Below are 13,166 nucleotides of genomic sequence, written 5' to 3' on the forward strand. Positions count from 1 at the left end.
GTGGTCTCATTTAATCTTTCCCATCTCCCTGAGGTGCCTGGGCATGCTGCAGAATGCTGAGAGTGTTTCTCTGCTGGAGGAGGGGCTCTGGGTTTCTAAGGTCAGCTGGATGAGCAATGACGCTCTTCCACACAAAGATCCTTTGTTTATAGTGCACATGGAGGAGACTGACGAGGAAAAGCATGAGTATAAGAAATTATATAGATCGATGGACTATCACTTCAGAGGAGGGGAGGTAAGATTTGATGGAACCCACAATATGCACAAGCAGCTGTGGCAGACATCTGGTTAGAGCAGAGTGGGAGACAAATCTGTATGTTTGAGTTATAAATTTTATCAGAAGACTGATTCAAATGATGTTGTCCTTGTCTGAAAGCGTTTCTGTAGCACTGGAAAAGGGAGATGCTATGGTGTTTGTATGGTCACTTGCTTGGCTGGTGAGCCGCTGAAGCGACTCAGTTTCACCCTTCCCCCATCTCAAAACAGCACCCTGTCTTTAAATGCAGAATTCCCACACACACAGGCATTTGACACATTTTGCATAGACTTCTGTTCTGTCATTTTGCTTAAAGAAATGGCTGGCTATTAAGGTAATCCAATGAAAAAATGTCAAGATTTCCTTTCAAAATCGGGACTGGGTCCCTCGTCAGACCTTTCTACTGGCTCCAGGAACAGGCTTGTGTTGATCCCGCTCCCTGTAAACTTGTGTGAGACGTACAAGAAGAAGAATTCCAGTAATTTATTTGCTAACAAGGCACTGTGGACGAAGACCTAAAATTCCTTAAATTCCAAAATAATCCTACCTCCTCTCCCACCCGGTTACCACGCTGTCAGTTCCTGTGTTTACAGAGCCCATCCCAACCAGACTCCAAATGCCACGCTGGTGTAATTTACAAAATAATCCCAGGCCTGCTTGTGGCTAATTAGAGGCAGGTCTCAGGTGATTTCTCTGGATTTGCCTGTGATTCCACCTATTAAAGAGCAGCGTCATGCACAGCCTCAGGTATTCCAGTGCAGAAAGTGAGGAACTAACTGATCTGTGCTTCATTAGTTTGCACATATTTTTTCGTTGCGAATGTTGATCTTCCTTCAAAACACATGGTAAAAGAGTCGCATGTGACATGCGTTGGTGTTGGGCGATATGGTTATTTTTCAAATCGTCATATCATCAGCCCGTGAGATCGACGATACACGATATTATCGTGCATGGGTGGGGTAAGAGAGAGACTATTTGTTCTTGTCATAACTATTTAGTGTTTTAAACTGCGCAGGTGTGCAAGAGAGAGTCTATGAAGTCACCATTAATCGAAAAATATACTTTCAAACATACTGCTAAAACTAACATTACATACAAAAATACTGTATTTAAAACCGCTAGTTCATAGGCCTGTCGCGATAGTCGATAAATCAATTAATCGCATGATAAAAAAAAATGAGTTTGATAATTTTTCTGGCCACGATAATTTCCATTTACATGCTTGTTTGTTTTGAACCCTCTTGGCATTTACATAGTCTTTTGTGTGGGGAGGCGGCGCTTGTCAGTCACATGGTCTTTGTGTTGGAAGGCGGGAGTGCTTGAGGGGACTGCTGGGGAGAGAGAGAAGACGCTAGTTGTGAGTTGAATGAATACAACAACAAAAAAAAGATGGAATTGGTTTCAAAGCCAAATGCGACAGCTGCAGTGTGGGAGCACTTCGGATTCAAACAGAATGACCGTTGTGAACCAATTAACCTGAGCGAGCCGGTATGTCGCATTGTTGTAAAACCGTAGCAACTAAAAGCACTAACAAAACAAACATGCATATGCACCTAAAACACAATCATCCGTTGCAGTTTTCCCAGCTGACTACAACTACTCCGTCTTTTCGACAGTGCACAATCACTGGGGCATTTAGTCGACAAACAAAATACAAGCAGAACAGTCCAAAATGGTGTGACAGTGGTGTAGTTCGCTTAATTGCTAAAGAGATGCTGCCCTTTAGTATCGTCGAAAAGCCGGCATTTCGACGAATGCTGCAAACATTTGACAGCCAGTATGAATTGCCTGGGAGAACGTAAGTGTCACAAACAGCAGTTCCACAACTGTACAACAACATAAAAGATGACATACTAAATGAGATCAAAGACATTCAATTTTTCTCTGCCACTACGGATATGTGGTTAAGTTCAAACATGACCCCCTATATGAGCTTGACTATACAATATATAACTGCTGACTGGAGCCTGTGTTTAGAGACCAGATATGTCCCAGATAACCATACTTCTGACCCCCTTGGAGAAAACCTGAAGTCTGCTATAGCAGACATGGGGACTGGATGAGCACAAACTAGTTTGCATCACTACAGACAATGGTGCTAACATTGTTGCAGCAATAAGGGCTGAATCTTGGCTGGCCATGGCTCAATTGCTTTGGTCACAACCTCCATCTCACTGTGTCCCATGGTCTGGACAGCATCAAAGATCAGACAGCGCGTGCCATAGGACTCTGTAAATGTTTGGTCAACGCATTCAACCTTAGCTGGCTTAAGAGGAGAGACCGGAGGAAGGCACAGTGTGAGGCTAATCTCACCCAACAACGTCTAATACTGGTAAGTGGTGTTTAATTCATTGATAGTTTAATTTGCAACACAGAATATAATTATTTTATTTTATTTTATTTTATTACAATGCAGAAATAAAAAAAATGATGGTATTAATCGGTCAAAATGTTTACTTTCGGTAAATGGTTAAATTGTCAATATGAGCATCCCTAACTGTCATATAAACATAATATAACATACAAACATACAAATTAATAATCATAAATAATGTACATGTAGTTATTTTATTTTATATATTATCTTTCACACAGGATGTTGTGAAAAGCCATAAGACGTGTCCTGGTTGAAGACAAAAAACACTGCCACCTCAACCCAACCTGGCAGGATGTTTCTGTGTTGGAGTCCATCAACGCAGCAATGAAACCACTGGCTGACTTCACAGACATCCTCTCAGGAGAAAAATACGTCACGGTGTCCTCAGTTAATCCTGTGTTGGAACTGATTAAAAATGACCTTCTCTCTCCAGGCCCTGATGACACTTCACTGACAGCCAGTATTAAACAAAATGTGCAGTGTACTGACTGAAAAATACAGGTCAGCTGCAATCCAAGTCTTCCTGAGAAAGGCCACCATCTTGGATCCAAGGTATCATGGCAGCATGGAGGAGGCAGGTGCATTGGATGATATCAAACATCAGCTTGTGCAAGAGCTACTGGACTTAGGACCAGAAGAATGTTGAGAAGGTACCAGTGGTGAGAGCTGCAGCAGAGCTGCTGGTGGAAACAAGGATGAACCTACTGCTGCCTCACTCACCAAGAAGAAGAGGCTGAGTAACCTTCTTCAAAACAGAAGAGCTCGTCATCTCAGTTAGGCACAGACTGCATTTCCAAAAAGAGTGGAGGCTGATGCCGAGCTGACCAAGTTCCTCCAGGAAGAAGCAGTTGATGCATCTGGTGATCCCTTGATGCGGTGGCATGACAATCAAAGAAGATATCTTTAATGGCCAAGTTGGCCCAAAAATACAAGTGCATTTGTGCAACAAGCACCAGCTCAGAGAGAATGTTTAGCACAACTGGCAACAGCCACACAGAGTCAACATGTTAGTATTTCTTGCTCGGAATCTGCCATAAAATCTCTCTCTCTTTCTCGTCTGAGCCTAATGTTTAATATTTTTTGAAGTGCAATTTTGTTTTCACCCATTTAATTTGTTGTTCTTGGTATTTATTCAAGTGATTTTTCTTTAACAGACTGAGAGTCCATTGCGTTTATTGTTTTTGGTTGTTTTGTTCTTTTATTATGGATATTTAAAATGTTTTCAGTGTTAAATATTCTTTAAAAATAAAAGTTTACTGATCTTTGAAAAGGTGTACCTTCATTTTTATGCCATTATCATTATATAAGTTGAAACGACATTATATTAGTCTTAGAATGACAACATTATCGGTTTTCAATTCCAGTCCTTGCGCCCCCCTGTTCTGCACATTTTGTATGTTTCTCTTATTCCGCCATGATTGCAATTTGAAGCAAACATATAAGTTCCATTCAAAGTGCATTGAAGTGTGCGAGACGTGAATTTAAATTGTATTTATTTACAGATGTATATGTTGTCACACTTGTCCGTGTGTGAAGACGTTGTGCAGCGCAAATCCGTGAAAGAATGTTCCGAAGTGAAGTAAAATTCAACAGATTTCCCCTGCTCAGGGAGTAGGGAGCAATGAACACTGTGTAGAGACCATGTCAATCTGAACACAGTTCATACACGGAGCTCAATTCTAACAAGCTGAATATCTGAATCAGGTGTGTTAACAGAGAGACATGCAAAATATACAGAGCAAGAGGGAAACGAGTACTGGAATTGAGAACCGCTGATTTAAGATAAGAGTTCTACTCCTAGGAGTCTTTCCATTATTAGGATTGTTTGCTTCTGTATGTTTCAGTTTTAAGATTATAACTTCCCCCTCCCCCTCCCCCAATTATGTATTCTTTTCATTTTATGGATTTTTTAATGCATGCAATTTGGATGTACTTTTGTTGATCCTAGGGGTAAATTAAAGAAGCAGGAATTGTGCGTTGAGTGTTTATAGTGACATAGAATTAGTAATTTGTTTCTTCTGTTTTTATTCGTCCTCTGAGTACAGATGTTCTGAAGGACTTAGGAGGTATTCTGTAATAGTCAGTCCTTTTCGCTCTGAAAACTGATGCTGAGAGCACAACGTTCAATCTGATCTGCTCCCTTAAATGTTTATAAATCTAGTTTAGTATTCTGTTGTACACACAGATTGTGACGTGACTAGTTATGTCAGAACATCAATAGACTTACACACGATGAAACCAACAAAACATCGGAAAAGGTGTTTGCACGCTGAAGGATATTGTGGTAATGAGCCGGAATCTATGTGTCTGAACTGATTTTACTTAAACTTCCTTTACCTGATATAAAGAACACTATTTATAAAGTGTTTACATGACCTATTTATCATTGATTTTTTAAGCATAATGGGTGTTGTTAAGATGTGCATGCAAACACATTCACTGAGAAGTTCACAAGGAAACTGATTGTTCTGGAGTCACTCCCCTGGTCTCCAGAGAATCCCTCACCCCTCCAAGCCTGTTGGTAATCATTTTGTTTTGATGTTTTAATGATGCAATCTGTGGTTAACGGGCTCACCAGTGTTGGGTTGGGACGCAGGGGGCTTCCCTGCTCTCCAGACACAGGGGCTTGGGGCCACCTAAATCCCAGCCTGGAGAACACTATTCCCAGACACATTCTGCTTTACGGCAGCCGGGGCCACTGTGCCCTTCCTATGGAATCAAATCCTCAGAGGGCTAGAATTCCTAGAGTGATTCCAGAATTCCAGAATTATTTATTTGGGATTTTGGAAAACTGCCATGTTATTTAAACTCTCCAGACAAAACTAAATTCTGCAATAGTGTTTTCATAAGTACTGGCATTTCGGTACCAAGCCAGTACTTAAATTTTATAAATGTAATGATACCAGCCTTTCCGCAGTACTGGTAGTACAGAATAACGACCTGCTGACAGGAATGCTCCCAAATTTGTGTGAGTGTCTGGAGAGCGTCAAAGGTTTCAGTTCACAATGTGTTTTTGGAGCGCTGAATTTTGTAGCAAATCACAGATATATTTGTTGAATGTGTGAACGCAATGACCAATCAGAGGCGTGTAAATCAGAATTGCCAGTCAAATAAGCGTTCATGTTCACGGTTTCTTAATTTTTTCCAAACACAGGTCTGCCTCTGCAGCACATTTGCTCTGTCCTCGATTGACCACTTTTACCAGTCATTACTAGGGATACACAATGCTATCGGGATGTTATCAGAATAGACTGATAAAGGTTTAAAATGTAAACATCAGCGTTCATCGTTTAATCTCCATTTAATCTGAGAAATTACGTACACTATGAGACGTCGGGTGTGTGTGCGTATACAACAGGATCAGCGACAGCCATGAACACCTCACCTGGGTCCTAATGCCAGTCCGTTAAGGCCTTCTGTTTATCTAGGGGTTGCTGTTATGCTGGCAAATCAATGCCAAAAAGAACCGAGTGCATCAGATATGCAGTAGCCTGCGAGCTCTTTTTAAACACTTGCGTGCACATCACATCACCACATCACCTTAGCTATGAATATTACTAATCAAAAATTACGTTATTTTCAAAGCTTTCAATTAACTCTCATTAAAAAAAAAATAATAATGTTTACTAGTTCTAACAAATAAGTTTTTGCTCAAAACTAATCCAAATTAAATATATTTATTTATAGTTTCTGCACAGGAGAGAATTGGTCTTTCAAAACAAAAGGAAATATATATCTGTATCCGCATCGGCTGTTGCCCAAAATGATTAAAAAAAAAATTGGCTTATCAGAAATTTGGCAAAAATCTGTATCGTGCGTCCCCCAGTCATTACCACGTCTGATCAGTTGATTAATTTAGTTTTCCAGTTATGTTAATGTAGGCTGTCATCTGTGTGTTGTGCAGGCTGCGCTCTGTGGGAAGCCATGGCAGGATGCACTGGGGTCCCAGCTGTTCCCAGAGCCGAGCTCAGGAGGGACGTGGCCGGCATCGCCTGTCTACCGTCATCCAGCCACTCAGACAGAGTGCTGGAGAGGTGGTGGACCTCACCGTGGACGAGGACGGTGAGGAGACCTTTGCTATTCTTTACACATAGGGATGTACACATGACTTAAGTGAAGAATATCGATATAGTGGCCACTAATTAAACTGGTTCCCATGGCTTATTAATGGGTGGCCATGTTTGGTTTATTAGTTCACTGTTTTAAGTAACTTCTGGCCACATTTTACTAATTTGTTCCTTAATTTAAGGTAAATCATTTTAATTTGTTCTCTTACTTTAATCGAGGTATTTAATGGTCAGTAATTGTGGGCACAGTAGCATTTTTTATGTGCAGCAGGTTCGGGGCCCTGTATGGATCCCTCAATATTACCGTTCTGGCCCATGTAAGCCAATAATTGTAACGTTATGCAAGATATTCAATTTTATACTAATTTCCTGAAAGAATGTACAAAATTAAAAACTAAATTCAGTGTGAATTCAAGCGAATTTAGGGATCACAACATCATTTTCAGTATGAAAAATGCTGAAAAATAAGCTAAAGATAACATTTAACAGTGATATACAATTATTAGTGTTTTTTAAGATTAACTTTACCTTTGCCATCATTTAATACTTAAATGTAAAAAGTAGTGGACATGAGCATGAACAATTAATTATCCAACGTAAACCTTTACCAGTAAACCAGCAACAAACTAACTAATAATGGCAGAAAACCAATATAGTACCAAGGCATTCCACATCCCTATTTATCCTCCTATATTATCCTTTGTGTCTTCTCTGTATCAGTTTGTGCTAATTCTATTATTATCATAAAATCTTTAGATGTAGAGAAGCAGGAGTGTATGAATCCATGTGTTTTTCATGATCACTGGCTTCAGGACTGAAAACCTATATCCATCCAGTGTAGCAGCCCAACTAAAGGGAGTCGAAGGGAGAAAGCAACAGGAACTCGACAGGAATTTAATATCCCCTCGTTTCAGAATATGAAAAGGCCTTTTAAATATTGTTCCAGTCGTGACTTCTTCTCATGCTTAACTCAAGTGCTCAATATACATGAGTAGCCACAACTTTAAAAACAACAGAAAAGCGTTGCATAACCATAACTAAAAACAATCTGCTGTCCATATTTTCTGAGCCGTGAGAAATCAAGGGAGAGATAATTTTGTGTGTCGGCCATTATTTGAAATCTAACAGGTTTGAGGAGTTATTTGATGAGCGTCTCCCTGACTCTGTGCTGTAATGATGGTCTTCAGGTCTGGAATATAAAGGAGGGAATGAGAGTTAGATCACCCAGTTTAACACTGCGTGGGTTTGGGAAATATCAGATGTCACATCTAATCTACTCCTCTTTGACTGTGAGCAGTCCTCCCTCTCTGTCTCTGAGCTGTATCTCTGTGTGGGAGGGGGACGAGGAATGAATCTGGTTGATTCGGTTAGTGGTGTTCAGTGCTGTGGACTGCAGCTCGACTGTGTGTTCAGGCCCCGTTAATAATGATTAATCTGTATCGTTTCGGCATGCACAGCAGCATAAATAGCCTTCACATCTGTACAGCATTCTCTCACAGCCACATAGACTGATAGAGAACAAGAGCATCCCTTTTATTGTGTGTAATTGAGTTTAATTATGATTTCAGTTGCAGGCAACATAATGACGATGTCTGCCTGTTATGCGATCAGCCACTGGCCCCAAAGATACAGAGAGAACCAATGCTTGAAGTGGGCCGGTTTGCTACCTCCCATTAAAAAAAGATGGTAGCATAATTCGATAGCGAAAAATGCTACCTATTAGATTTTGCTTCCAGGATGATATTAATAAGGTGCGAGACTTTATTAACATGTACGCTGAGTAAAAGCGTCAGGGTCTGGGTGATTATATGATCCCATATATGATTAGAAAGGACACTATAGAAATCACTACCCATGTCGACCAGTCACATAAATGAATGCAAGAGGAGTGTGTGAGGTGCAAGAGCACGTCAGAGGAAGTACGTAGTAGAATAATAATTATTGATTACTAATTTGAATCTGTACTTTACAGCAAAAATAATATCTTTAAATGAAAAGAAACCGGCTAGTAAACTCCAAGGAACCAGTAAACGAATGAAATCAGTAAGTTCAAATCAGCACTAATGCACAAACACGGCCGATTTTCACCAGCGATTGCGGAGAGAATAGTGACTACGTCCAGGTGTCAGTAATATTATTCATTTCAGCATGTATTTGGTTTAAAAGCAAAAGTGTTTTATAATGAACGCTGATTATGTGGTGGTCAGAGATTTAACGATTCTGAATGGATCCGTATAGTCGTAAAAGGCAGGCGGTTTAGTGGTCTTTGGCATCTCCTTGTGGTGCTGTTTGGTATCGCAACTTCACTTGTTTATTTGTATTGAAAACTTTTACTGTAATTATTGATTAATTGTGGAACTATACATACATTGTAAATTAATAAAGTACTTATTTAATATAAATAAATATATAAATAGGGGGTGGGAGAGCTCTTCAAGCTCTGAAAAAACTACTATAGAAACTAATTAAACTGCCATTCTGGAGAAGGAAATACAGTCTGTGAAGTGTTATCTCATTAATCTGATGTGCTCCCAAATCTCAAGGTTTGTCAAAGGAGAACTCATTTACATTGTTTTGTTTGATTTACTGTCATAAAGTCTCTTTGTTTGTGTTTGGGGTTTATAGCTGGTGGGGAGGTAAAAGAGAAGGCTGAGGTATGATTGCATTTGCATTTCTTTTGACGGAGTGAGAAATTGATTTGCTAGGAAATAGCAGATGGATTACTCACAATGGAATGTTAATGAGTAGCTATCCTCATGGGCCACTTCGTGAATAAAGTCTGAGTGTGAAAATGCACATGAACAATCACACTGATGTTCTAGAGCTGGAGAAGACCATCTGTTGCCAGTTGAAAAAAAAACGCCTTTCAGTTAAGAAGACCCTTGTAGTTAATATTTAAGGTGTACTCATTGGCTGCTGCATCTCAGAAGCAGTCAAAAGTGTTGGATGCACTGATGGTTAAATTCTGTCTGATATCAGTTAATTTTCTTTAATAATAAAAGAAAAAAATTGAAATCAGTCGTTTTATTCAATAATAAAATTATCTTGTAGTATTTAATAATCACAACATTATAATGTACAGTTTGATAGAAATTAATACTTCTATTCAGCAAGAACACATTACATTTATCAAATGTGAGAGTAAAGTGTAATGTTACAGAAACAAATTATTTTCCAAACAAGTCCTTCAAAGATGATGCTTACAAATACATTTTGTTTTACCGAAATATTAGGGGTGCTCCGATCACGATCGGCCGATCGTTAATGCGCATCTCGTCAGTAAAGCCGGTTTTCTAATCAGCGGTTAATTCCATCAGGTGCGTGATTTCACATAGAGCAGCTGTTACTACACAGAGCCATTGTTAACTGAGAAGATGCGCCAAAAAACCCTGAAAATGAAGTGGATTTGCGCATCTTCTCTATTAACAACGGCTCTGTGTAGTAACAGCTGCTCTATGTGAAATCACGCACCTGATGGAATTAACCGCTGATTAGAAAACCGGCTTTACTGACGAGATGCGCAAAACGATCGGCCGATCGTGATCGGAGCACCCCTACGAAATATTAAGCAAAACAAACTATTTCCAGCATTGATAATGATGTTTAACCAAATCAGCGTATTAGAATTATTTCTTCATATTAGAAGGATCATGTGACACTGAAGACTGGGGTTATGGCTGCTGAAAATTCAGCTTTGCAATCACGTGAATAAATTACATTTGAAAATAAAATAAAATAGAAAACCGTTATTTGAAATTATAATAATATTTCACAATAATGCTGTTTTTCTGGTTTTGATCAAAACGTGCAGCCTCAGTGAGCATAAGAGATGTGTTTCGGAAACATTTAAAAAACCTTACTGACCCTAAAATTTGAATGGGAGGCAAGGCTAATCTAAATGTAAAACTAGCGGAAAATAATATGCACAATTAAATATCAAGTATTAACCAACACTGATAAAAATAAAGATTGTGATATCAGCAAATAACCAATATAAATTGTTCATGGCTAGTCAGAAAGGTTTATCTTTTCTGTTTGTGTGTTTGTCTTTGTATATGCTGATCCATCTTCAGATCTCTCAGTCGTGCCAACCACTTCTGACAGCACACACCCACAGCTGGTCAGTTCTTCTTCCTCTTCCTCATCCCATAATGCCTGTACCTCAGAATCGCCACGGGAGGGTCCTGGTCCCTCCAGTAGCTGCTCAGCGGCCGCCCCCGATAGCACACTGGCTGTTCAGAGCCACGGTGAAGTGCCAGGACCTAGCATCACCAACACCACTGCCACTGAAGGTAAAGGAGACTACTATCCAATAATTGACAGTGACATCGATTGATATGATGAATAGTTTTTTAATTATATGTCTTTATCCCCCAATCAGATGAGCGCAGAAGAAGCTTGTCTAGTGAGAATGGAGGTGTGGCGATGCCCAGGTTACCTTCTTGTTGCCCCCAGCACTCTCCTTGCAGCGGTCCGTCTTCAGGTCACCTCTCCATAGGCCACACCCACTCAGGGTGCATGCAGAGTGGGACGACACCGCAGTCTGGACCCCAGCATTCCGGCTCCCAGCACTCCCATGGTCACTCGCACAACTTCCACCATCACCACCACACCACCCCAGTCCCTCCTTCCTTAACCTTCCCAGAGTCCAGCTGCCCTCTGGAGAGGCCCACTGCCATGCCTGCGCCCTGTGGAGGGGTGACCAGCAGCAACCAGTACCACGACCAGGTACCTAAATAATTGCTTGACCGCTTCTTGAGAACCTTGGATTGTGGGTAGGGCTGCACGATGTGTCGTTTAAGCATCGATATCGCGATGTACGAATCCCAGTAGTCAAATCGCAGGATGTGCGATGTAGGCTGTGGTAATTGATCAGTTATTCATTAACTGTTTGGGCCAGCTGCTCCCCAGCCCTTGACCAATGTGAATCGCAGATTAATTGCACAGCTTAACCTTCATAGAGTGAAAGTTTATCATTGACAGGACTGAAAACCACATGCAAGTTTAATAGGGCAGAGAAAGCACGCGCGCGCGAGAGAGAGAAAGTGCACGCGCGAGAGAGACAGGGAGAGAGACAGGGAGAGAGAGAGAGTGCGCGCGAGAGAGACAGAGAGAGAGAGAGCGCGCGCGCGCGAGAGAGAGACCGAGGGAGAGAGAGAGAGAGAGAGAGAGCGCGCGTGAGAGAGACCGAGGGAGAGTGCGCGCGAGAGAGACCGAGGGAGAGCGTGCACGAGAGAGAGGCAGGGAGAGAGAGAAAGTGCGCGCGAGAGAGACCGAGGGAGAGCGCGCGCGAGAGAGAGACAGGGAGAGAGCGCGAGCGTGAGAGAGACAGACTCTCTGTACATTAGAAGTACCATCTATGTTTATAGAAATGTATATGGATTTATTTTGCATGTAATTTTTTTTCTTATGAATATATATGTATTTTAGTTTTGTTTGTTTCTATTCTGCTATCTACAATGCTTTGGCAATATGTACCTTTGTATGTCATGCCAATAAAGCAATATGAATTGAATTGAGAGAGAGAGAGAGAGAGAGAGAGAGAGAGAGCCATTTTCAAACAACACGAGCGCTGTCTTGCTCTCTCTCCCCCGTGCATATTAATCAATTGACACGATGGTGTCAATGTTTAAATCGTTTAAAATGAGAATGTAAGTGTGCTCACCCCATTTTTGTTTGTAAGAAAAAATATCGCAATATATATCGCAGAAAAATAAAATATTGCAATGTCATTTTTTCCCAATATCGTGCAGCCCTAATTGTGGGTGTGTTGGAAAAGGCGAGGGTATCTTTTTGCTAAATGAATTGAGGAGAAAAAAATCAAAAAAATATGTTGACTGTGCAAAGTATAATGTCCGTATTGTTGACAGCACCGTCTGTTTTTCATTTCACACATGGTTTATATTGTAACAGCAAATGTTTTTGTCTGCAATTAGTTAAGATTCTGCCTTCTTGAAATACTAAATCACCCTTCGTTTTTTGATGATGACGAGGAAAATCCAAAGCACCTTTATGAACAAAGTATTTTTCTAGAACTGAGCTTTTCCGTCGGGATTTAGTTTGAGGCCATCCTCTCAGTGTTGTTGAATAATTCACACTGAACTAATTGCCTTGGCTGCTGCTGTGCATGTTGTGCATGAGTTTGTGTGTCAAAACAAAAGAGAATGTTGTGTTTGAAAAAATTTTGGCCACGAATGTCATGACACTTTGTCCCAATGCATGCTGGGCTTTCAGGGCATTTACCATGAAAGCAGAGTTGTTTCTGTGTGGAATGCATTTGGCAAATGTCTCTGGCCTTTGATGATGAGGCAATGAACAGGAAGTGCCTTTAGCTAATCATCAGATATGCGCCGCAGACAGGAGGTGCAGAGTGAAGCGAGGTGCTGTCAGGCATGTTTTATACATCAGAGTGTGTAGAGGATTAGACTTGGACTGAATGCCCTCGTTTCGAGAGGCATTTAATACT

The 13,166-nt window shown here is 40.7% G+C and overlaps 1 protein-coding gene across 4 annotated transcripts in view; it reads left to right on the plus strand.

Annotated features, from left to right (window-relative positions):
* LOC113051908 (E3 ubiquitin-protein ligase Arkadia-like) overlaps positions 1–13,166 on the plus strand; it is a 40,968-nt gene that overhangs the window by 19,098 nt on the left and 8,704 nt on the right. For all 4 annotated transcript variants that reach the window (XM_026216079.1, XM_026216077.1, XM_026216078.1 and 1 more), the window contains exons 4-6: positions 6,538–6,695; positions 10,774–10,992; positions 11,082–11,428. In XM_026216079.1, coding sequence (XP_026071864.1) covers positions 6,538–6,695; positions 10,774–10,992; positions 11,082–11,428 — 724 coding nt within the window. The remainder of the gene's footprint in view (positions 1–6,537; positions 6,696–10,773; positions 10,993–11,081; positions 11,429–13,166) is intronic.

The sequence above is a fragment of the Carassius auratus genome, chromosome 32, assembly GCF_003368295.1.
Source record: "Carassius auratus strain Wakin chromosome 32, ASM336829v1, whole genome shotgun sequence".
NCBI classification, from domain to species: domain Eukaryota; kingdom Metazoa; phylum Chordata; class Actinopteri; order Cypriniformes; family Cyprinidae; genus Carassius; species Carassius auratus.